The sequence below is a fragment of the Tachyglossus aculeatus genome, chromosome 12 (assembly GCF_015852505.1).
Source record: "Tachyglossus aculeatus isolate mTacAcu1 chromosome 12, mTacAcu1.pri, whole genome shotgun sequence".
Taxonomy (NCBI): domain Eukaryota; kingdom Metazoa; phylum Chordata; class Mammalia; order Monotremata; family Tachyglossidae; genus Tachyglossus; species Tachyglossus aculeatus.
The window spans coordinates 14142792-14168518 of NC_052077.1; the positions used below are offsets into that span (position 1 = coordinate 14142792).

The window sequence follows — 25727 nt, forward strand, 5'->3', positions numbered from 1 at the left end:
CCCCAAGCCCTCCGGTCCCATTCCTAGACTTTCCCAGATTGGACGCTTGTTCTCGGGCTCCCTGCAATTAAGAGGTGATGGCTCGTACCTTTTAGCCAGGAGTAGATGAAGAGGATCCCAACGGCCGTGTTGTGCTTCAGGCCGTAAAGAGTGACCCCTCCCTGGCGAGATGGAGAGAACCGTTACTGTTGTTGCCAACTTGTACTTCCCAGGCGCTTAGTACAGTGCTCTGCACACAGAAAGCGCTCAATAAATTACTGCAAACCCCAGGAAACTCACAGATGGATTTCAACTAAGCCCCAGGACTACAGTAGGTATTAACGTGGGTGCTTTTTCCACGATGGTCCCCCCATACTTCTGCCTTTTCTGTAACTGCTTAGAGAACTGAGCTTTTATCAGTCAATATCCAGGAATGTAACTGCTTTCTGCAAGCTGCAGTCCGGGGTGAGCGCCTGCCAATGGGCCTTTTCCCTTCCTTGCTTGAAATGTGTCCCAAAAAGCAGTCCCTTGGCGGGGAAGGAAGCGGATGGTTGAGACAGATATTCCAACAAGGCGGACACCTGGCACCTGCTTTTACAGTCTGTGTGCTTGCGGGACGAATTAAAATGGATCGTTTCTTGGCTGCTCCAAGGGGAGATCCGAACAGGCTTTCTTCCTGGGCCCGGACCACCTGTACCCTGCCAGTGTAAGCCCGAACTGTGAGCAGCAAGGCTGCGGGAGTTTTGAGCCCAGACGGCCGGTCAAAGACGGGATGTTTTCCAGCCCCGCCACCGGACCTGGGAGAACGAACCTCCGTGCCTTGGGAGAGGCCCGCGCTTACCGGCGGCATGGTGAGGAGCTCCGCTGCCGTTATCTTCACACCTTCTGGAATGACGTGCAACTGGTTGGGGCCTTCTGAGTGCTCCTCGAACAACTACATTAAATGGAAAGAGAACAGATACTGCTAGGACTATTAAGAAAACCGGGCATGGAAGCGTGGGCCTCCTGAGCCAGCCTCGGGTTAACGAACTCGCGTCCCGGCTGCTGCCGTCTGTGACTGGATTCAAATTAAAATCAGATGCTTGCTCTAAAACCGCGTGGCCCGTTTTCCCTCAACAGGTTGTCGGCTTTCAGATTCGGGACTAACGATGCCGGTATCGCGCCCACCGGACTCCTGTTCCCTCTTACAGCTATTATTTAGTTTTATACACGGAAGGGCCCCACGTGGAAGTCCAGATTCAGACCGTAGCCTCTTGAAACCCCAGGCCCTGCCCTTGGAGGAGCAGCGGGGAGGGGAAATGCCCGCTACTGTCCGTAGCGGCTTCGCGGCTGGTGTGGAGGCACGTCGTCAGGAGGATGGTAAGCCCTGCGGAGTAGTAATTGTGGTATTTGTTAAGCATTTCCTATGTGCCAGGCATTGTACTAAGCACAGGGGGAGATACAAGCTGATCGGGTTAGACACGGTCCCTGTCCCACGTGGAGTTTACAGTCTTAATCCCCATTTACAGGTGATGTAACTGAGGCCCACAGAACGGCGACTCGCCTGCTCTCACACAAAAGTGGCACATCAATCAATCAATCGTATTTATTGAGCGCTTACTGGGTGCAGAGCACTGGACTGAGCGCTTGGGAAGTCCAAGTTGGCAACATAGAGAGACGGTCCCGACCCGACAGTGGGCTCGCAGTCTAGAAGGGGGAGACAGAACAAAACAAAACATTAACAAAATAGAATAGATATGTACAAGTAAAATAAATAGAGTAATATTATATAGAGTAATATAATAGAGCAGGCATTAGAAGCCAGGTCCTTCTCATTCCCAGGCCCGTGCTCAATCAATCAATCGTATTTATTGAGCGCTTACTGTGTGCAGAGCACTGTACTAAGCGCTCGGGAAGTACAAGTTGGCAACATATAGAGACAGTCCCTACCCAACAGTGGGCTCACAGTCTTGAAGGGGGGAGACAGAGCACAAAACAAAACATATTAACAAAATAAAATGAATAGAATAGATATGTACAAGTAAAATAGAGTAATATTATATAGAGTAATATAATAGAGCAGGCATTAGAACCCAAGTCCTTCTGATTTCCAGGCCCGTGCTCAATCAATTGTATTGAGCGCTTACTGTGTGCAGAGCACTGTAATAAGTGCTCGGGAAGTACAAGTTGGCAACATATAGAGACAGTCCCTACCCAACAGTGGGCTCACAGTCTTGAAGGGGGGAGACAGAGCACAAAACAAAACATATTAACAAAATAAAATAAATAGTAGATATGTACAAGTAAAATAGAGTAATATTATATAGAGTAATATAATAGAGCAGGCATTAGAGCCCTGGTCCTTCTGATTCCCAGGCCCGTGCTCAATCAATTGTATTTATTGAGCGCTTACTGTGTGCAGAGCACTGTACTAAGCGCTCGGGAAGTCCAAGTTGGCAACATCTAGAGACAGTCCCTACCCAACAGTGGGCTCACAGTCTAAAAGGGGGAGACGGAGAACAAAACCAAACATACTAACAAAATAAAATAGATATGTACGAGTAAAATAGAGTAATAAAGATGTACATACATATATACAGGTGCTGTGAGGAAGGGAAGGAGGTAAGATGAGGGGGATGGAGAGGGGGACAAGGGGGGGAGGAAGGAAGGAAGGTCTATCTACTAGGTCTATCAGGAGAAGCAGCATGGCTCATTGGAAGGAGCCCGGGCTTTGGAGTCAGAGGTCATGGGTTTGAATCCCAGCTCTGCCACCTGTCTGCTGTGTGACCTTGGGCAAGTCACTTAACTTCTCTGAGCCTCAGTTCCCTCATCTGTAAAATGGGGATGAAGACTGTGAGCCCCCCGTGGGACAACTTGATCACCTTGTATCCCCCCCCAGCGCTTAGAACAGTGTTCTGCACATAGTAAGCGCTTAACAAATGCCATCATTATTATTAGACCACGCTGCTTCTCAGGGCAGGAAGGCTTCGCAGCCCGCACTGCATTACTCCTTTTGGGTTTGCTTTTGAGCTGTGGCGGTAATTACACAGAGTAGGGGAGAGTCCCCAGGCCCGGGCCTTTCTGTTAGGGGAAGGGATGCACAGGATGTGACTTCAACGGCGGGGAACACCCCTCACTAGAGACCAGATCCTGTTTACAGGATCCCGTCTTCCTGAACCTAATCAATAATAGTGTGAGAAAGCCAATCAATCAATCAGCCACTCTGAGGGAGAGTGTTCAGTAGATGAGAGTAATGACTTTCACTCCTCCAAAAAGTAGCACTAAATGGGGGAGCAGCTTTTTCTGCCTTCTGGACTGCTCTTCCAAGAAGATGTTTTAACCTTCAGGAGCCCTGGTATCTCGGGGTACGCCCGAGGCTACACAGTCTGTTCCTTGCTTAATGCAAAATCAATCAATCAATCGTATTTATTGAGCGCTTACTATGTGCAGAGCACTGTACTAAGCGCTTGGGAAGTACAAATTGGCGACACATAGAGACAGTCCCTACCCAACAGTGGGCTCACAGTCTAAAAGGCCTTACCTCGGACCGCTTTTGAGCAAAAGGAAAGGATGCCCACTGATCAAAGTGGTACATAGCTATTTATTTTATTTTGTTAGTATGTTTGGTTTTGTTCTCCGTCTCCCCCTTTTAGACTGTGAGCCCACTGTTGGGTAGGGACTGTCTCTAGATGTTGCCAACTTGTACTTCCCAAGCGCTTAGTACAGTGCTCTGCACACAGTAAGTGCTCAATAAATATGATTGATCTGTCACATTCCTACTAGGGTGATTGAGCAAAAGCCTCAGGGTTTATTCCTAATTTTAAGAGTCGATTATCATCATCAATCGTGATCAGAGCAGATTACTGGAACCCAAGAAGCCGGAGAAGCCTGGATTACTAACTCAAATTCATCTCCCTCACCAGTATTTTCAAAACAGCAATGTATTTACAAAGGTACCTTCTGCATCGGGCCCACCAAGCCAATGTCATACACCATGAATCCGTCCACTCCGGCTTTGATTTCAAACAATTTGAGCCTAGAATGTCCAAACAGAGAGCCTGGTTAGCGGGACTCGGAGCCTGTTGTATTCTACTGCTGCCTTTCCCCCCACCCTCTTCTTTTTTGGAAAATTTTGCACACAGAGCATCTAAAGTTGTCAAAACAGGACACATCCTGGGGTCATTTGTCATTGTCATTGTCCAGTACATCCCCTCAGTGGAAAGAGCATGGGCTTTGGAGTCAGAGGTCCTGGGTTCGAATCCCAGCTCCACCAATTGCCAGCTGTGTGGCTTTGGGCAAGTCACTTAACCTCTCTGTGCCGCAGTTACCTCATCTGTGAAATGGGGATTAAGACTGTGAGCCCCATGTGGGAAAACCTGATCACCTTGTAACCTCCCCAGTGCTTAGAGCAGTGCTTTTGCACATAGTAAGCGCTTAATAAAATGCCATTATTCTCAGTGCTTAGAACAGTGCTTTGCACATTGTAAGCGCTTAATAAAATGCCATTATTCTCAGTGCTTAGAACAGTGCTTTGCACATTGTAAGCGCTTAATAAAATGCCATTATTATCAGTGCTTTGCACATAGTAAGCGCTTAATAAAATGCCATTATTCTCGCGCTTAGAACAGTGCTTTGCACATAGTAAGCACTTAATAAAATGCCATTATTCTCAGCGCTTAGAACAGTGCTTTGCACATAGTAAGCGCTTAATAAAATGCCATTATTCTCAGCGCTTAGAACAGTGCTTTGCACATAGTAAGCGCTTAATAAAATGCCATTATCCTCAGCGCTTAGAACAGTGCTTTGCACATAGTAAGCGCTTAATAAAATGCCATTATCCTCAGCGCTTAGAACAGTGCTTTGCACATAGTAAGCGCTTAATAAAATGCCATTATCCTCAGCGCTTAGAACAGTGCTTTGCACATAGTAAGCGCTTAATAAAATGCCATTATCCTCAGCACTTAGAACAGTGCTTTGCACATAGTAAGCGCTTAATAAAATGCCATTATCCTCAGCGCTTAGAACAGTGCTTTGCACATAGTAAGCGCTTAATAAAATGCCATTATCCTCAGCGCTTAGAACAGTGCTTTGCACATAGCGCTTAATAAAATGCCATTATTATCAGCTCTTAGAACAGTGCTTGGCACATAGTAAGCACTTAATAAAATGCCATTATTCTCAGCGCTTAGAACAGTGCTTTGCACATAGTAAGCGCTTAATAAAATGCCATTATCCTCAGCGCTTAGAACAGTGCTTTGCACATTGTAAGCGCTTAATAAAATGCCATTATTCTCGCGCTTAGAACAGTGCTTTGCACACAGTAAGCGCTTAATAAATGCCGTCACTATTATTTCTAGAATTCTTGGTATGTACTTGTGCCAGATGCCATAAGCTCCTTGAAGACAGGACACGTTCTCGTGGAATACCCAAAGCACCTCGCTTAATACGTTGAACAGAACTGGTCGCAAAGTAAGTGCCGCCCCTCCTCAATAAAGCAAAATAATAAAACTGGTGCTGGGTGGGATTGTGGAGGAGCGGCGATCTACTTCTTGGAAATAAACATTTCCTCGTGCCGGCTTTGTTGAGCGAGCATTCGTGGAATACCCAAAGCACCTCGCTTAATACGCTGAACGGAACTGGTGGCAAAGTAAGTGCCGCCCCTCCTCAATAAAGCAAAATAATAAAACTGGTGCTGGGTGGGATTGTGGAGGAGCGGTGATCTACTTCTTGGAAATAAGCATTTCCTCGTGCCGGCTTTGTTGAGCGAGCATTCGTGGAATATCCAAAGCACCTCGCTTAACACGCTGAACAGAACTGGTGGCAAAGTAAGTGCCGCCCCTCCTCAATAAAGCAAAATAATAAAACTGGTGCTGGGTGGGATTGTGGAGGAGCGGTGATCTACTTTTTGAAAATAAACATTTCCTCATGCCGGCTTTGTTGAGCGAGCATTCGTGGAATATCCAAAGCACCTAGCTTAACACGCTGAACGGAACTGGTCGCAAAGTAAGTGCCGCCCCTCCTCAATAAAGCAAAATAATAAAGCTGGTGCTGGGTGGGATTGTGGCAGAGCGGTGATCTACTTCTTGGAAATAAGCATTTCCTCGTGCCGGCTTCGTTGAGCGAGCATTCCCTTCACTCTCCCCCAGATTATTATTGACTAATTCCGCGGTTGATTTCTTCCTACCGCGTGACCGTTGCCAGCGCTGACTGATAAGCGTCGCTCCTCCGGTCCTTAGGGAGAAGCGAGGCGGCCATTCCCCCGGTTGCCAGGGCCCCTCGGCGATGACAGGTCTGCACCAGCAAGTCCATGTAGCTCTTCAGGAAGACTTTCTCCATGTTCACGTACTTGCTCCGATCTGGGAGCAGGAATTGAGCTCGGTGGCCTGAAGGGAACGAAGGGGTGGAAATGGCTCTCGTTTCACCCGTGGGTCCAGGCCCACTCACACTTCCAGCCTCATGGGGCGAGAGCTATTTATTTATTTTACTTGTACATATCTATTCTATTTATTTTAGACTGTGAGCCCACTGTTGGGTAGGGACTGCCTCTATATGTTGCCAACTTGGAGTTCCCAAGCGCTTAGTACAGTGCTTTGCACACAGTAAGTGCTCGATAAATACGATTGATTGATTTTGTTAGTATGGTTTTGTTCTCTGTCTCCCCCTTTTAGACTGTGAGCCCGCTGTTGGGTAGGGGACTGTCTCTATATGTTGCCAACTTGGACTTCCCGAGCACTTAGTACAGTGCTCTGCACACAGTAAGTGCTCGATAAATACGATTGATTGATTTTGTTAGTATGGTTTTGTTCTCTGTCCCCCCCTTTTAGACTGTGAGCCCGCTGTTGGGTAGGGGACTGTCTCTATGTGTGGACTTCCCAAGCGCTTAGTCCAGTGCTCTGCACACAGTAGGCGCTCAATAAATACGATTGATTGATTGATTTTGTTAGTATGTTTGGTTTTGTTCTCTGTCTCCCCCTTTTAGACTGTGAGCCCGCTGTTGGGTAGGGGACTGTCTCTATGTGTGGACTTCATCTTACCTCCTTCCCTTCCCCACAGCACCTGTATATATGTATATATGTTTGCACATACTTATTACTCTATTTATTCATTTATTTTACTTGTGCATATCTATTCTATTTATTTTATTTTGTTAGTATGTTTGGTTTTGTTCTCTGTCTCCCCCCTTTTAGACTGTGAGCCCGCCGTTGGGTAGGAACTGTATATGTTGCCAACTTGTACTTCCCAAGCGCTTAGTCCAGTGCTCTGCACACAGTAAGCGCTCAATAAATACGATTGATGATGATGATCCCCCCCATCTTACCTCCTTCCCTTCCCCACAGCACCTGTATATATGTTTGTACATATTTATTACTCTGTTTTACTTGTACATATCTATCCTATTTATTTTATTTTGTTAGTATGTTTGGTTTTGTTCTCTGTCTCCCCCTTTTAGACTGTGAACCCACTGTTGGGTAGGGACTGTCTCTATATGTCGCCGACTTGTCCTTCCCCAGCGCTTAGTACAGTGCTCTGCACACAGTAAGCGCTCAATAAATACGATTGATGATGATGACTTCCCAAGCGCTTAGTCCAGTGCTCCGCACACAGTAAGCGCTCAATAAATACGATTGATTGATTGATCTGGGGATCAATTTTAGGAAGGCGCGTACGTCGGTCCTATTCCTACCTTCCTCCTGCCCTGCTCACTGTCTCTCGTACTGAGGGAACTCAACTCACGTGGAGTGGGCCTGGCCTTTGGGCAGACCCCAACTGCCGGCCCAGGCCCCGGCTCCGTACGGACCGCCGGGTTATTACGACCAGGAGAAAGTCCCTCTCGCCGGCCTTCGGCTGCGGCCTTCCCGCTTACCGAATTTACTGACGAAAGAGGCGGAATAATCCCAGATGCCGCAGTTCAATCCGGCGGAATGCTCTCTCAGCTCATACAGGATCTCCTCCATTTCGAATGAGGCCAGGATGCTTTCTATCAAGACGGTGGCTTTGATGGTGCCGACGGGCAGGTGGAGCTGCAACCGAATAGAGTGATAAAGGAGGATGAGGAAAGAAAAATCGTCGCTTTTTTTTTCCCCTTCAAAAAAGAGAAAAAGACTAGTCAGGTTGGTAGAACAGAGGGCAAGAGTGCTCTCCCGGAAACATACCTCTCTAAAAACGAATAAGCGCACGCAGAAATTTTACGATTTTCCTCTGGGCTCCCTTCGGATACTTTTGGGGCTGTTGTCTTCATTCATTCATTCATATTTATTGAGCGCTTACTGTGTGCAGAGCACTGGACTAAGCGCTTGGGAAAGAAAAATCGTCGCCTTTTTTTCCCTTCAAGAAAAAGACTAGTCAGGTTGGTAGAACAGAGGGCAAGAGTGCTCTCCTGGCAACACACCTCTCTAAAAACGAATAAGCGCACGCAGAAATTTTACAATTTTCCTCTGGGCTCCGCTCAGATACTTTTGGGGCTGTTGTCTTCATTCATTCATTCATTCACTCATTCATTCGTATTTATTGAGCGCTTACTGTGTGCAGAGCACTGGACTAAGCGCTTGGGAAGTACAAGTTGGCAACATATTCATTCAATCGTATTGAGCGCTTACTGTGTGCAGAGCACTGGACTAAGCGCTTGGGAAGGACAAGTTGGCAACATATTCATTCACTCAATCATATTTATTGAGCGCTTACTGTGTGCAGAGCACTGGACTAAGCGCTTGGGAAGGACAAGTTGGCAACATATTCATTCATTCAATTGTATTGAGCGCTTACTGTGTGCAGAGCACTGGACTAAGCGCTTGGGAAGGACAAGTTGGCAACATATTCATTCACTCAATCGTATTTATTGAGCGCTTACTGTGGCGCTGTACTAAGCGCTTGGGAAGTCCAAGTTGGCAACATCTAGTGACGGTCCCTACCCAACGGCGGGCTCACCGTCTAGAAGGGGGAGACAGAGAACAAAACCAAACATACTAACAAAATAAAATAAATAGAATATATACAAGTAAAATAGAGTAATATGTACAAACATATAGTCATTCAGAGTTGGCTTCCGTAGAGGTTTCCTAATTCTCCAGGGGGTTTCCCTCCAGCAGTTTTCAGCTTCATTCTTCCATCATCATCATCAATCGTATTTATTGAGCGCTATGTGCAGAGCACTGTACTAAGCGCTTGGGAAGTACAAACTGGCAACATATAGAGACAGTCCCTACCCAATAGTGGGCTCACAGTCTAAAAGGGGGGAGACAGAGAACAAAACAAAACATACTAACAAAATAAAATATACACAAGTAAAATAGAGTAATATGTACAAAAATATATTCATTCAGAGTTGGCTTCCGTATAGGTTTCCTAATTCTCCAGGGAATTTCTCTATAGCAGCTTTCAACTTCATTCTTCCACTTCTGTTGGGGTAAGGCCTGGTTAAAGCAAGGCTGCAACTCGCATCTTTTTTGTGTGTGGCTTTTGTTAAGCGCTTAGTGTGTGCCAGGCACCGTACTAAGCGCCGGGGTAGGTCCAAGTTAATTAGGTTGACCACAGTCCATGTCTCACATGGGGCTCACAGTCAATCCCCATTTTACAGATGAGGTGACCAAGGCACAGAGAAGTATCTTATTTACCCCAGAGCTTAATATTCATTCAGTCGTATTTATTGAGCACTTACTGTGTGCACAGCACTGTACTAAGCGCTTGGGAAGTACAGGTTGGCAACATATAGAGGCGGTCCCTACCCAACAGTGGGCTCACAGTCTAGAAGGATTAAGCCTGTGAGCCCCCCGTGGGACAACTTGATCACCTTGTATCCCCCCCAGCGCTTAGGACCGTGCTTTGCACATAGTAAGCGCTTAACAAATGCCACTATTATCATTATTATTATTGGCACATTATGATGATGATGATGCACTTCGACTGTGAGTCCTATGTGGAACTTGATTATCTCATATTTACCCCAGAGCTTAATATGGGATTAAGCCAGTGAGCCCCACGTGGGACAACTTGATCACCTTGTATCCCCCCCAGCGCTTAGGACAGTGCTTTGCACATAGTAAGCGCTTAACAAATGCCATTATTATCATTATTATTATTGGCACATTATGATGATGATGATGCACTTTGACTGTGAGTCCTATGTGGAACCTGATTATCTCATATTTACCCCAGAGCTTAATATGGGATTAAGCCTGTGAGCCCCACGTGGGACAACTTGATCACCTTGTATCCCCCCCAGCGCTTAGGACAGTGCTTTGCACATAGTAAGCGCTTAACAAATGCCATTATTATCATTATCATTATTGGCACATTATGATGATTATGATGCACTTAGACTGAGTCCTATGTGGAACCTGATTATCTCATATTTACCCCAGAGCTTAATATGGGATTAAGCCTGTGAGCCCCATGTGGGACAACTTGATCACCTTGTATCCCCCCCAGCGCTTAGGACAGTGCTTTGCACATAGTAAGCGCTTAACAAATGCCATTATTATCATTATTATTATTGGCACATTATGATGATGATGATGCACTTAGACTGTGAGTCCTATGTGGAACCTGATTATCTCATATTTACCCCAGAGCTTAATATGGGATTAAGCCTGTGAGCCCCACGTGGGACAACTTGATCACCTTGTATCCCCCCCAGCGCTTAGGACAGTGCTTTGCACATAGTAAGCGCTTAACAAATGCCATTATTATCATTATTATTATTGGCACATTATGATGATGATGATGCACTTAGACTGTGAGTCCTATGTGGAACCTGATTATCTCATATTTACCCCAGAGCTTAATATGGGATTAAGCCTGTGAGCCCCACGTGGGACAACTTGATCACCTTGTATCCCCCCCAGTGCTTAGGACAGTGCTTTGCACATAGTAAGCGCTTAACAAATGCCATTATTATCATTATTATTATTGGCACATTACGATGATGATGATGCACTTCGACTGTGAGTCCTATGTGGAACCTGATTATCTCATATTTACCCCAGAGCTTAATATGGGATTAAGCCAGTGAGCCCCACGTGGGACAACTTGATCACCTTGTATCCCCCCCAGTGCTTAGGACAGTGCTTTGCACATAGTAAGCGCTTAACAAATGCCATTATTATCATTATTATTATTGGCACATTATGATGATGATGATGATGCACTTAGACTGTGAGTCCTATGTGGAACCTGATTATCTCATATTTACCCCAGAGCTTAATATGGGATTAAGCCTGTGAGCCCCCCGTGGGACAACTTGATCACCTTGTATCCCCCCCAGCGCTTAGGACAGTGCTTTGCACATAGTAAGCGCTTAACAAATGCTATTATTATTATTATTATTATTATCTTGCCCAAGGTCACAGAGCAGACAGGTGGCGGAGCTGGAATTAGAACCCGGCTCCTTCTGACGCCCAGGCTCGTGCTCTCTCCACTAATCAATCATATTTATTGAGCGCTTACTATGTGCAGAGCACTGTACTAAGCGCTTGGAAAGTACAAATTGGCAACATATAGAGACAGTCCCTACCCAACATTGGGCTCACAGTCTAAAAGGGGGAGACAGAGGAAAAAAAAAACCAAACATACTAACAAAATAAAATGAATAGAATAAGCCACGCTGCATCCTCCCTCATGGTCTTGCATTCTCAGACAAAAGCCTGTTATCTCTTGCTGGTCTCTCCGTATTTCTTTCCTTCGCTCCCAAAGCCTGAAACGTTATCCAAAAGTAGGGTCGCAGATTTCAAGCCACCCCGAAGGGAGGCTTCTGACTAGTGGTACGTATTGCTCACGAGAAAAAAATAAAATAAAATAAAGCTCAGCCTGGAAAACTTACTTTCCTCTCAGTCCAGACAAAAATATCATTCCAAAGCCTGGCCTCCAGGTAACTTTCTACCTGCAACGCAAGAAAAATGGGAATTTATTCAGACAGTAAACTAAAGCACGGAACAGTCAAATGAGCTAAATCCAGGACTTGATAAAGGGTTATCAAGGGTTATAAAGGGTTATTGTTTTAGACTGTGAGCCCACTGTCTCTATATGTTGCCAACTTGTGCTTCCCAAGCGCTTAGTACAGTGCTCTGCACACAGTAAGCGCTCAATAAATACGATTGATGATGATGATGATGACTTGATAAAGGGTTATCAAGGGTTATAAAGGGTTATTGTTTTAGACTGTGAGCCCACTGTTGGGCAGGGACTGTCTCTATATGTTGCCCACTTGTGCTTCCCAAGCGCTTAGTACAGTGCTCTGCACACAGTAAGCGCTCAATAAATACGATTGATGATGATGATGATGACTTGATAAAGGGTTATCAAGGGTTATAAAGGGTTATTATTTTAGACTATGAGCCCACTGTTGGACAGGGACTGTCTCTATATGTTGCCAACTTGGACTTCCCAAGCGCTTAGTACAGTGCTCTGCACACAGTAAGCGCTCAATAAATACGAATGATTGATCGATTGATTGATTGGAGGAGGCCTTCCCAGACTGAGCCCCTTCCTTCCTCTCCCCCTCGTCCCCCTCCATCCCCCCATCTCACCTCCTTCCCTTCCCCACAGCACCTGTATATATGTATATATGTTTGTACATATTTATTACTCTATTTATTTTACTTGTACATATCTATTCTATTTATTTTATTTTGTTAGTATGTTTGGTTTTGTCTCCCCCTTTTAGACTGTGAGCCCACTGTTGGGTAGGGACTGTCTCTAGATGTTGCCAACCTGTACTTCCCAAGCGCTTAGTACAGTGCTCTGCACACAGTAAGCGCTCAATAAATACGATTGATTGATTGATTGGTTATCAGCCAAAATGATCACCCTTCATTATTGGTGGGTGAATTTTACAAAAGTTCACAGCTATAATCAATCATTGGGCAAGATAAATGCATAAAAAGACACTGCAAAATTAGGGGCTCAGCAGTTTGCAGACAGCAGCATTTTTACTCCGACCTCGATTCCCTCAAGCCTACTATGTAGTTTCTACTGTCGGCACCATCATCATCATCATCAATCTTATTTATTGAGCGCTTACTGTGTGCAGAGCACTGTACTGAGCGCTTGGGAAGTACAAATTGGCAACATATAGAGACAGTCCCTACCCCACAGTGGGCTCACAGTCTAAAGGGGGAGACAGAGAACAAAACCTAACATACTAACAAAATAAAATAAATAGAATAGATATGTACAAGTAAAATAGAGTAATAAATATGTACAAACATATATACAGGTGCTGTGGGGAAGGGAAGGAGGTAAGATGGGGGGGATGGAGAGGGGGACGAGGGGGAGAGGAAGGAAGGGGCTCAGTCTGGGAAGGCCTCCTGGAGGAGGTGAGCTCTCAGCAGGGCCTCAGCAGGCACCACAAACTGCAGGGAAGACAAATACAGGCCTAACCTCGATACCCAACTCTAAGGTTTACTGTTGGGTCGTTCTCGCCAAAGCGCTCAGTACAGTGCTCTGCACACAGTAAGCGCTCAATAAATACGACTGACTGCCTGACTACAGTCGCAGACACCTAAAGCTCCCCTCGCAATCAATTCATTACATTACCGACCTGTCACCTACGAATCTAACCAAAGTTCTCTACCGTATTTGGCTTTTCCTTTTAAAACACGTTAAGGTCCTTCCTACACCAGGTCCCGGCCACTGCTCAGAAATAAATCCTTTAGGTGGTTTTTTCCTTGTAAATAATAGGGTTACAAGACATCTATCCTCTTCATTCAATCATTTATTGAGCGCTTACCGTTTGCAGGGCCCTGTCTAAGCGCTCGGGAAAGTACTGTACAATAGTAAGCAGTGACACACTTTACCACGTCTTGTCCTGATGAGTCATTCGTTCAGTCGTATTTATTGAGCGCTTACTGTGTGCAGAGCACTGGACTAAGCGCTCGGGAAGTACAAGTTGGCAACATCTAGAGACGGTCCCTACCCAACAGTGGGCTCACAGTCTAGACGGGGGAGACAGACAACGAAACAAAACATATTAACAAAATAAAATAAATAGAGTCATACAGCCAAGCTACGTGAGAGTAATCCCAGTTTCACTATTGCCCTGAGGTTTGCAGAATCCTCAGTCTAACGCTTTCTGTTCACTTCCTCTTCAATGATAATGTGTGGTATTAAGCGCTTTCTCTGTGCCAAGCACTGTACTAAGCGCTGGGGTAGACATAAGCTTAGAACAGTGCTTTGCACATAGTAAGCGCTTAATAAATGCCATTATTATTATTATTATTATGATAAGATAGTTCCCACATGGGGCCCACAGTCTAAATAGGAGGGAGAACAGGTTTTGAATCCCTATTTTGCAGGTGAGGGAACTGAGGCAGGGAGAGGTGAAGTGATTTGCCCAAGGTCACACAACTGGCAAGTGGTGGGGTCGGGACTAGAACCCAGGTCCTTCAGACCCCCGGGCCCGCGCTTTATCCACTAGGCCATGCTGCTTCTCGTTGCTCAGTACCATTGACTGATCGATCTAAAGTTATTTTCACTTGTTAGCCAAGCATTAATGTGCTCGATGGGGGAATGTGTCATGCCAGTAATAATAATAATAATAATAATGATGGCATTTGTTAAGTGCTTACTATGTGCCAAGCACTGTTCTAAGCACTGGGGAGGATACAAGGTGATCAGGTTGTCCCATGTGGGGCTCACAATCTTAATCCCCATTTTCCAGATGAGGGAACCGAGGCCCAGAGAAGTTAAGTGACTTGCCCAAAGTCACACAGCTGACCCTGCACACAGTAAGCACTCAATAAATACGATTGATTGAGTGGCGGAGCTGGGATTTGAACCCATGACCTCTGACTCCAAAGCCCGGGCTCTTTCCACTGAGCCGTGCTGCTTCTCCAGTATAAACCTGAGAGCCCCAGGAACCAAGAAGTCTTCATTCAAGACCATAGTTTACAGTGCTCATAGTTTACTGTGAGCCCACTGTTGGGGAGGGACTGTCTCTATATGTTGCTTCTCAAGCGCTTAGTACAGTGCTCTGCACACAGTAAGTGCTCAATAAAGACGATTGATTGATTGATTGATTGGGGTAGATACAAGATAATCAGGTCAGGGAAAAAGAGCGAGCATCTTATCCCCAGTTTATGGATAACACTTATGAGAGGTTAATTAAGTAAATTCTCCAAGATCACACTGCAGGCCTGTGGCACAGTTGGGACTGGAACTCACACATCCTGACTTCCGCTCTTTCCACTAGTCTACACTGCCTCCCGTAAGTAAGACCTCCTTGTCTCCATTTATTTTTGTGTTTGAGAGATGCGCAAAGGGATCCCCTATGCAGTATCTCTACTTTTAGCAGAGCGTGTAAAATTCAAGAGTACTTTTCAGTTATAGAACAAGACCTTTCTCGGCTGAAATGAGTTACACTAACTTGAGGGTCATCGACCCACTCGCTTCTCATTCTTCTTTACTAAACAAGCACACGGTCAATGGAACATTTATGCTAAGAAAATTACCTTTGAGAGATAAAAGGGCCACTTTCACCGTCATACAGTGCTTTCCCCGTAAGTAAGACCTCCATGTCTCCATTTATTTTTGCGATTGAGAGATGTGCAAAGGGATCCCCTATGCAGTACCTCTACTTTTAGCAGAGCGTGGAAAATTCAAGAGTACTTTTCAGTTATAGAACAAGACCTTTCTCGACTGAAATGAGTTACACTAACTTGAGGGTCATCGACCCACTCGCTTCTCATTCTTCTTTTCTAAACATTCTCATTCTTCTCATTCTTCTTCACTAAACAAGCACACGGTCAATGGAACATTTATGCTAAGAAAATTACCTTGGAGAGATAAAAGAAAGGGCCACTTTCACCGTCATACAGTGCTTTCCATGTAAGACCTCCTTGTCTCCATTTATTTTTGCGATTGAGAGATGCGCAAAGGGATCCCCTTTGCAGTATCTCTACTTATAGCAGAGTGTGGAAAATTTAAGAGTACTTTTCAGTTCTAGAACAAGACCTTTCTCGACTGAAATGAGTTACACTAACTCGAGGGTCATCGACCCACTCGCTTCTCATTCTTCTTTACTAAACAAGCACATGGTCAATGGAACATTTATGCTAAGAAAATTACCTTGGAGAGATAAAAGAAAGGGCCACTTTCACCGTCATACAGTGCTTTCCCCGTAAGTAAGACCTCCTTGTCTCCATTTATTTTTGCGATTGAGAGATGTGCAAAGGGATCCCCTTTGCAGTATCTCTACTTTTAGCAGAGCGTGGAAAATTCAAGAGTACTTTTCAGTTATAGAACAAGACCTTTCTCGGCTGAAATGAGTTACACTAACTTGAGGGTCATCGACCCACTCGCTTCTCATTCTTCTTTACTAAACAAGCACACGGTCAATGGAACATTTATGCTAAGAAAATTACCTTTGAGAGATAAAAGAAAGGGCCACTTTCACTGTCATACAGTGCTTTCCCCACGTGGAACATGAGCAAGCCAAAGTCAAAGAGCGGTCCAGGAATCTCTTTTCCATTCACCTGCGGAAAACGTACAGAACCGTAAACCCAGGATTGGCTTTAATCGGCAAAGTCCCAGGACAGAGTCTGTTCTATTGCCTCTCTAGAGTATGGATCATTCAAGGCTTTCTTTAAGACTGTGAACCCACCATTGGGTAGGGACCGTCTCTATATGTTGCCAACTTGGACTTCCCAAGCTCTTAGTCCAGTGCTCTGCACACAGTAAGCGCTCAATAAATACGATTGACGGTCCCTGCCCAACCGTGGGTTCGCACTCTAGAAGGGGGAGACAGACAACAAAATGAAACATATCAACAAAATAAAATAAATAGAACAACATGTACAAATAAAATAAAGAGTAATATAAAATAAATAGAGTACTACACATGATAAGAGCCCTCTGCGGGACAAGGCCTGCGTCCAACCCGATCTCCTTGGGAGCTACCCCGGCGTTCATTCATTCATTCAATCGTATTTATTGAGCGCTTACTGTGTGCAGAGCACTGTAGTAAGCGTCTGTGTCAAACCCCTCACTTCCACATCATCTTGGCACCTGGCTCTAAACCACTTAAGCGCTTTGACGCTCATTCCACCTCCACATCACTTACATATCCCTTACACTCTCTTTATAGTCTCATCTCATCTCTTTATTTTCCTCATCTTTATATTCATGCCTGTCCCCCCTTTCTCTAGACTAAGAGCCCTGTGGGCAGGGAGTGTGTCTACCAACTCCACAGTACCGTACTCTCCCAAGTGCTTAGTACAGTGCTCTGCGCACACTAAGTACATATTTATTACTCTATTTATTTATTTATTTTACTTGTACATATCTATCCTATTTATTTTATTTCGTTGGTATGTTTGGTTTTGTTCTCTGTCTCCCCCTTTTAGACTGTGAGCCCACTGTTGGGTAGGGACTGTCTCTATGTGTTGCCAATTTGTACTTCCCAAGCGCTTAGTACAGTGCTCTGCACATAGTAAGCGCTCAATAAATACGATTGATGATGATGATGATGATGAATAAATGCTGATTACTTTGTATCCTATCAGCCCACCATAAAGCTCCCACGACCGGTCCACAGTGAAAGAAGTAACAGGAATACCATCAAATTGTGCTCCACCATGTTCCACGCTCTTGGTCGCAGCATAAGGACGGGAGCCTTTGATATGGGAGGGATACCTTGTGGGGAAACAATACAAAGAAAATTAATCATCATCATCAATCGTATTTATTGAGCGCTTACTGTGTGCAGAGCACTGGACTAAGCGCTTGGGAAGTACAAATTGGCAACATGCAGAGACAGTCCCTACCCAACAGTGGGCTCGCAGTCTAAAAGGGGGAGACAGAGAACAAAACCAAACATAGTAACAGAATAAAATAAATAGAATAGAATAGATATGTACAAGTAAAATAAATAAATAGAGTAATAAATATGTACAAACATATATACATATATACAGGTGCTGTGGGGAAGGGAAGGAGGTAAGATGGGGGGGATGGAGAGGGGGACGAGGGGGAGAGGAAGGAAGGAAAATTAATCTTCTCAGATATCTGTGTAACGCTAAATGGCAGAGAATACTGGTTTGCTTTATTCTCACCCGGAAACTGATGATGGACAGCTTGGAAGACATTATAGATGCCCTTGATTTGATTAGAAAATGTGGGACAGTTTCCATCATCAAAATCAACCTGAAAAGGCAGAGAAACGAAAGATTATTTCCTAGCCATCTATACGTAATAATAACGATGCATTTATTAAGCACTTACTATGTGCAACACACTGTTCTAAGCGCTGGGGAGGTTACAAGGTGGTCAGGTACTAGGTACTAGATCTAGACTGTGAGCCCGCTGTTGCGTAGGGACCGTCTCTATATGTTGCCAAGCGCCTAGTACAGTGCTCTGCACACAGTGAGCGCTCAATAAATACGATTGAATGAATGAATGAATGAATCAGGTTATCCCACAGGGGGCTCACAGCCTTAATCCCCATTTTACCGATGAGGTAACTGAGGCCCAGAGGAGTTAATCAATCAATCAATCAATCAATCGTATTTATTGAGCGCTTACTATGTGCAGAGCACTGTACTAAGCGCTTGGGAAGTACAAATTGGCAACACACAGAGACAGTCCCTACCCAACAGTGGGCTCACAGTCTAAAAGGGGGAGACAGAGAACAAAACCAAACATACCAACAAAATAAAATAAATAGGATAGAAATGTACAAGTAAAATAAATAAATAGAGTAAAAATATGTACAACCATATATACATATATACAGGTGCTGTGGGGAAGGGAAGGAGGTAAGATGGGGGGATGGAGAGGGGGACGAGGGGGAGAGGAAGGAAGGGGCTCAGTCTGGGAAGCCCTCCTGGAGTGACTTGCCCAGTCACACGGCTGACAATTGGCGGAGCCGGGATTCGAACCCATGACTTCCGGCTCCAAAGCTCGTGCTCTTTCCACCGAGCCACGCTGCTTCTAGCTATGAATGAACACTGACTGGTTTGCAGACCAGCTCCATGTGTTAGAAGTATACACCAACCTTACGTGGGGTTGTTGAATGTCCTGGAGCTCCCAGGTTTTTACTGCCACAAAACCACAGCAACAAGAATAATAATAATGATAATAGTTATGGCTTTTGTTAAGCACTTACTATGTGCCAGGCGCTGTTCTAGGCGCTGGGGTAGATACAAGCAAATCGGGTTGGACACAGTCCCTGTCCCCCATGGGGCTCACAGTCTCAATCCCCATTTTACAGATGAGGGGACTGAGACCCAGAGATAATAAAAATAATAATAATAATAATGGCATTTATTAAGTGCTTACTACTATGTGCAAAGCACTGTAGAGATGTAAAGTGACTTGCCCAAGGTCACAGAGCAGACAAGTGGCGGAGCTGGGATCAGACCCCGTAAGCTTCTGATTCCCAGGCCTGCGGTCCGTCCACTGTGCCTTGCTGCTTCTCATCATCATCAATCGTATTTATTGAGCGCTTACTATGTGCACAGCACTGTACTAAGCGCTTGGGAAGTACAAATTGGCAACATAGAGAGACAGTCCCTACCCAACAGTGGGCTCACAGTCTAAAAGGGGGAGACGGAGAACAAAACCAAACATACTAACAAAATAAAATAAATAGGATAGATATGTACAAGTAAAATAAATAAATAGAGTAATAAATATGTACAAACATACATACATATATACAGGTGCTGTGGGGAAGGGAAGGAGGTAGGATGGGGGGATGGAGAGGGGGACGAGGGGGAAAGGAAGGAAGGGGCTCAGTCTGGGAAGGCCTCCTGGAGGAGGCCTTCTCCTATCTCCTAGACTGTGAGCCCACTGTTGGGTAGGGACCGTCTCTATCTGTTGCCAACTTGGACTTCCCAAGCGCTTAACACAGTGCTCTGCACACAGTAAGCGCTCGATAAATATGACTGACTGAACGAATGAATCTTCCCTATTGACTGCATTATGTGTTTCAGCAGTCCCAGATCCTGTTTCTTCCCCACGCCTTGCATTCTGGAGTTGCCATACCTTCCGCTATTGGTGAGAAGCAGCGTGGCTCAGTGGGAAGAGCCCAGGCTTTGGAGTCAGAGGTCATGGGTTCAAATCCTGACTCCGCCACTTGTCAGCTGGGTGACTTTGGGCAAGTCACCTCACTTCTCTGGGCCTCAGTGCCCTCATCTGGAAAACGGGGATGAAGACTGTGAGCCCCCCGTGGGACAACCTAATCGCCTTGTATATCCCCCCAATGCTTAGAACAGTGCTTTGTACATAGTAAGCGCTTAATAAATGCCGTTATTATTATTATAGTATTATTATATTATAGTATATATTGTATATTATATATAGTATATAATATATAGTATACATTATATTAATAATTATTATTATTCTTCCCCCTTTTAGACTGTGAGCCCACTGTTGGGTAGGGACTGTCTCTATATGTTGCCAATTTGTACTTCCCAAGCGCTTAGTACAGTGCTCTGCACATAGTAAGCGCTCAATAAATACGATTGATGATGATGATGATGATGATTATTATTATAGATAATCTCCAAACTAATGATTTCACTCATCACTGACAATATTTTACGTGTGGTCTGTTCGCAAAGCATGGAATGACATTGGCTCCAGCTCAGTCACCAAAAAGGAGGGAATCTGAAGACTTCCACACGCTCTTGAGCACACCTATGAGACCCCACGAAACAGAAAACCTACCAAACTGCTAAAATAACTAGACTCCTTCCCTACTTCGAGAAGCAGCGTGGCTCAGTGGAAAGAGCACGGGCTTTGGAGTCAGTGGTCATGGGTTCGAATCCCGACTCCGCCACATGTCTGCTGTGTGATCTTGGGCAAGTCACTTAACTTCTCTGGGCCTCAGTTCCCTCATCTGTAAAATGGGGATTAAGTCTGTGAGCCCCACGTGGGACAACCTGATCACCCTGTATCCTCCCCAGCGCTTAGAACAGTGCTTTGCGCATAGTAAGCGCTTAATAAATGCCAATTATTATTATTATTATTATTATTATTATTACTTCTCCATCCAAGCAGCCTCCACAATTTCCAGGGACTTGTCAGAGCCGGAGCCCGACTTGATTATTGCATCAGTTCTTCACAGATTTCCCCCTCTCCAGTCTTTCCCCTAGGTAGTCTATACGATTGATTGATTGATTGATTGATTGATTAGTCTAAATTTCACTAGGCTGCCCACGTCATTTTTTTCTGAGACGTCACTCTCCATACATTTCCTCGTTTTTCGAATGTCTCAAAGGATTACCTATTTCCTTCTATGTTAAGGTGACAACCTGATCAACCAATCAATCATATTTATTGAGCGCTTACTATGTGCAGAGCACTGTACTAAGCGCTTGGGAAGTACAAATTGGCAACATGTAGAGACAGTCCCTACCCAACATCGGGCTCACAGTCTAAAAGGGGGAGACAGAGAACAAAACCGAACATACTAACAGAATAAAATAAATAGAATAGATATGTACAAGTAAAATAGAGTAATAAATATGTACAAACATCTATACAGGTGCTGTGGGGAAGGGAAGGAGGTAAGATGGGGGGGATGGAGAGGGGGACGAGGGGGAAAGGAAGGAAGGGGCTCAGTCTGGGAAGGCCTCCTGGAGGAGGTGATCACCTTGTGACCTCCCCAGCGCTGAGAACAGTGCTTGGCACATAGTAAGCGCTTAATATTATTATTATTATTATTAAGTCTGGTTTGTCTCCCCCACACCAGCCCCTCGAACCTGGATGCCCTGCGCGGTGGAGCCTAGCGCGCAGAGGAAACGCTCGGTTTGGCAGGGAGCCGTATCGCCGATGTCCACGTGCCGGTTCTGCAGTCGCCTGGGCGCCGGCGACACTCTCCAGGCTCTGTCATTCCGAATGTGGGACGTTTGAGGGGAGAAACCGGGAAGTCCGTTGCTTAGGTCCAACTCGACCTTCCGGGCAATTCGTCGCTGCAGAATCTGTTCGACATAAATGCTTTTTCAGCCATTTCCAAACTCTCATTCATTCATTCAGTTGTATTTATTGAGCGCTTACTGTGTGCAGAGCACTGGACTAAGCGCTTGGGAAGTACAAGTTGGCAACATCTAGAGGCGGTCCCTACCCAACAGTGGGCTCACAGTCTAGAAGGGGGAGACAGACGACAAAACGAAACATATTAACAAAATAAAATAAATAGAATAGTAAATATGTACAAATAAAATAGAGTAATAAATACGTACAAACATATATACATATACACAGGTGCTGTGGGGAGAGGAAGGAGATAAGGCGACTAAGCCCTTCTTTCCTCATCTCCCACTCCCTTCCTAGGGCTCAGTTTCTCCCCATTTGAAAAAGAGGGATAACTACTACCTTCACCTAAAGCATTTTGAACTCACAGAGAAGCTCTTTGCAATCAATCAATTGTATTTATTGAGTGCTTACTGTTTGCAGAGAACTGAACTAAGCTCTTGGGAGAGTGGGTAAACGTGTTCCCTACCCACGAGGAGCTTATGGTCTACACACTATAGTCTATATTCAAATTGCCCTGTGTTGGGCATCAGTCAATCAATCAATCAATCGAGCGCTTACTGTGTGCACAGCACTGTACAAGTCATCACCCCAAAAGAGCCCAAACAGCCCTGCGGGTTCATTCTTGGGTTGCCGCCGCCCCGCCCTGAAAAACTTAGTAACTAATGTTTTGAGAAATTAATTGCGCTGGGCAGCGCATTGAAATCATCAATCGTATTTATGGAGCGCTTACTGTGCGCAGAGCACTGGACTAAGCGCTTGGGAAGTACAAGTTGGCAACATATAGAGACAGTCCCTACCCAACGGTGGGCTCACAGTCTAAAAGATATGATATGTCAACCCTTTTCCATTTTCTCCATGCTGACTCACTTCAGAAACTAAACTCAAGAGTTAAAAGGAAAATTGTTTTTTTAGGGGGGGAAATTTGGTCCCAAATTCTTCCAAGTCCAAAAAAGTAAGTTTTTTGCTTTAATTTTCCAATTCAGTTTAGAAGTCTTAGCAAAGGTTACTGAAGGACACGTCCTGAGGGTCTGAGAAGCAGCGTGGCTCAGTGGAAAGAGCCCGGGCTTGGGAGTCAGAGGCCGTGGGTTCGAATTCCGACTCTGCCACATGTCTGCTGTGGGACCTTGGGCAAGTCACTTAACTTCTCTGTGCCTCAGCTACCTCATCTGGAAAATGGGGATTAAGACTGTGAGCCCCACGTGGGACAACCTGATCACCTTGTATTCCCCCCAGCGCTAAGAACAGTGTTTGCACATAGATAGTGCTTAACAAATGCTATTATTATTATTATTAAGAAAATCAGAGCTACCTGCTCTGGCCTCTTCTGGTCTGAACTGCAAAACAATCCCACAAGTCTCGAAAACACCCAAACGTCCTTTCAACATTTAATGCTTTGGAGGATCAAAAACTAAAGTCAGCTTTCTTTGACAGGTGATGGTCTTGGGAAACGACCTTGGAAACCCTTTCTGTGGAGTTATAGAGTGCTCAGCCTCAGTCAAGAGGACCTACTGATCTGAAACGCTGGAAGGGAAGGAACCATCGACAGGCAAAAAAAACCCTGATATTCGAGAACATCTTGGCCACGTCCGTAAGGAACGAAACCAACATTCACTTGAGAATTAAAAAAAAGGCTTTCATCCCCATCCCACACGCTTCTTACCAGTACAAATGGAAGCAGCCATGCTTTCAGTCAAAAGAAATGGGAATTTGCGGACGGTTCTTTTGGATATCATTTTTGACATGGGCAGAATGTATTGTTTCAGCCCTTAGGTTCACTTTGTAAATGACGGGGCTCTCAGGAGTCACCTAATTTGCTAGGTGCTGCCCGTCCCGGAGAGGCTGGCCTCTGTGCTTGAAGCTTTGTACTGTGCCAGCCTGTCTCCTAATTTTAGAGATGTCCCCTGGCATTCAGGGTCTTTTTCCAATCACGCATGTGCCTCGATCTGTCCAGGCCTCCAGGATCGCTCCAGAAGTGTCTCTGATGGCAGTGGGAGTCCACCTCTGCCCGGAGACCCTCCATGATTGATCAGGCCCACTCAATCAACGGTTTCTCTTGAACAGAGCACTTGGGAGAGAACTAAGCAACAGAGTTGGTACACATGATTTCAGTCTTCAAGGAGCTTAAAGTCTAGAGGAGGAGACAGACGCGAAAATAAATCACAGAGAGGAGAAGCAGCAGAGCGTAAGGGTAGGGACATGTGTGCTACGGGGCTGAGAAGCATATCAAAGGTGACAAGGAGGTGAAAGCGCAGTGGAAATGAGGGGCTGGTCAGAAAAGGCCTTTTGGAGAAGTAATTTTGGGATGGGGAGACTAGTAATCTCTTGGACATGAACAGGGAGGGAATTCCAGGATAGAGGGAGGACATGGGCAAGGGATGGATGGTGAGACATGAGATTAAGATAAAGGAAGTAGGTTGGCGTTGCAGGAGCAAAGGGTATAGGCTGGGCTGTAGTAAATCAGCGAGAACCCGGTCCGATCAAGAACAGGATTTAAAAAGCCAGCAGTAAAGCTTGCAAATCAGGCCGGCGTGACATCAGCAGGGACTCAAGGGTGCGGCCTGGGTCTCCACAGACATTCCCTCCGTCTACAAAGCGCCTTTCTGAAAAGCTTTCAGCTCAACACGCACTCCAAGGCGACTTGCACAATCACTGCCGTTTTCTTCAAATATGAAGGACAGCCATCTACACATTCCGCAAGCATTGATCTTATGCAGATCTGGGACGTCACTGGCTTTTTCAAGGGAAAAAAATCCTTCCCGAAAATAGCCGCCTCGTGCAGTTTCAGCCGATGACGCCTGCAGTCCAATAAGGGCGGCGGAAAAACATTGAGACATTGGCCTTTTGTCACACTGCTGGGTTAGACCCGATTCCCGGCGGATTGGAACTCATCCAGCTGAAGCAATTCTGCCAGCATTCCCAGGCCGTGGGGATTGAAGATACTTAGGATCGTCCCGGGGTTCGCATCAACCCGAGGTAGGAGCGGGACGGGGCTGGGACACTGCAGGGTGGTCCCTCTCTCCGGAGTCCGGTGGGCTAGAAAGAGTTCAGACCGACTCCTGGGTGGGTAAGATCCACATCTACGAAGGAAGTCGTTCCTTCCCGGGAATCTTCCGCTGCTTCATGGAAATATCTAGCCTCTGCCAGCCTAAAGAAACCCAGCTCATTCCTTCCGTCCCTTAGCCCCGACACGGCAGTGTTTTGGACATGCTGCTTCTCCCTCCCCTTAGTGTTTGTCTCCCCCACTAGACTGGAAACTCTTGGAGGGCAGGGATCTTGTCTACTAACTTGTGCAACGATCATAATAATAACGGTGATGGTATTTGTTAAACGCTTACTAGGTGTCATGCGCTGTTCTAAGCCCTGGGGTGGATACAAGTTAAAACGGGTTGGACACAACCCCTGTCCCTTATGCGGCTTAATCCCCATTTTATAGATGAGGTAACGCAAATGCCGGCGCTTAGTACAGTGCTCTGCCCACCGTAAGTGCTCAATAAATACGATCCAATGAATGAATTTTACAGATGAGGTAACTGAGGCACAGAGAGGTGAAGTGACTTGCCCAAGGTCACACAACAGACAAGGGGCAGAGCCAGGATTAGAACCCAGGTCCTTCTGACTCGCAGGCCCATGCTCGATCCACTAAGGCCAACTGCTTCTCATACTTGTAATAATAATAATGGTATTTGTTAAGCGCTTACTATGTGCAAAGCACTGTTCTAAGCGCTGGGGGGATACAAGGTGATCAGGTTGTCCCACGTGGGGCTCACAGTCTTAATCCCCATTTTACAGATGAG

General features: G+C 45.5%; 1 protein-coding gene across 5 annotated transcripts in view; it reads right to left on the bottom strand.

Moving 5' to 3' along the window:
• The window catches only part of LOC119935737 (malate synthase, glyoxysomal-like), a 40064-nt gene that overhangs the window by 4671 nt on the left and 9666 nt on the right, over positions 1 to 25727 (bottom strand). For 2 of the 5 annotated variants that reach the window (XM_038755194.1, XM_038755195.1), the window contains exons 3-12: positions 21660 to 21878; positions 18003 to 18093; positions 17459 to 17583; positions 16314 to 16424; positions 11774 to 11833; positions 7823 to 7979; positions 6143 to 6341; positions 3916 to 3994; positions 821 to 913; positions 89 to 161 (exon numbers count right to left, since the gene is read on the bottom strand). In XM_038755194.1, coding sequence (XP_038611122.1) covers positions 89 to 161; positions 821 to 913; positions 3916 to 3994; positions 6143 to 6341; positions 7823 to 7979; positions 11774 to 11833; positions 16314 to 16424; positions 17459 to 17583; positions 18003 to 18093; positions 21660 to 21878 — 1207 coding nt within the window. The remainder of the gene's footprint in view (positions 1 to 88; positions 162 to 820; positions 914 to 3915; positions 3995 to 6142; positions 6342 to 7822; positions 7980 to 11773; positions 11834 to 16313; positions 16425 to 17458; positions 17584 to 18002; positions 18094 to 21659; positions 21879 to 25727) is intronic. The other 3 variants (XM_038755196.1, XM_038755197.1, XM_038755198.1) reach the window with 3 other exon arrangements.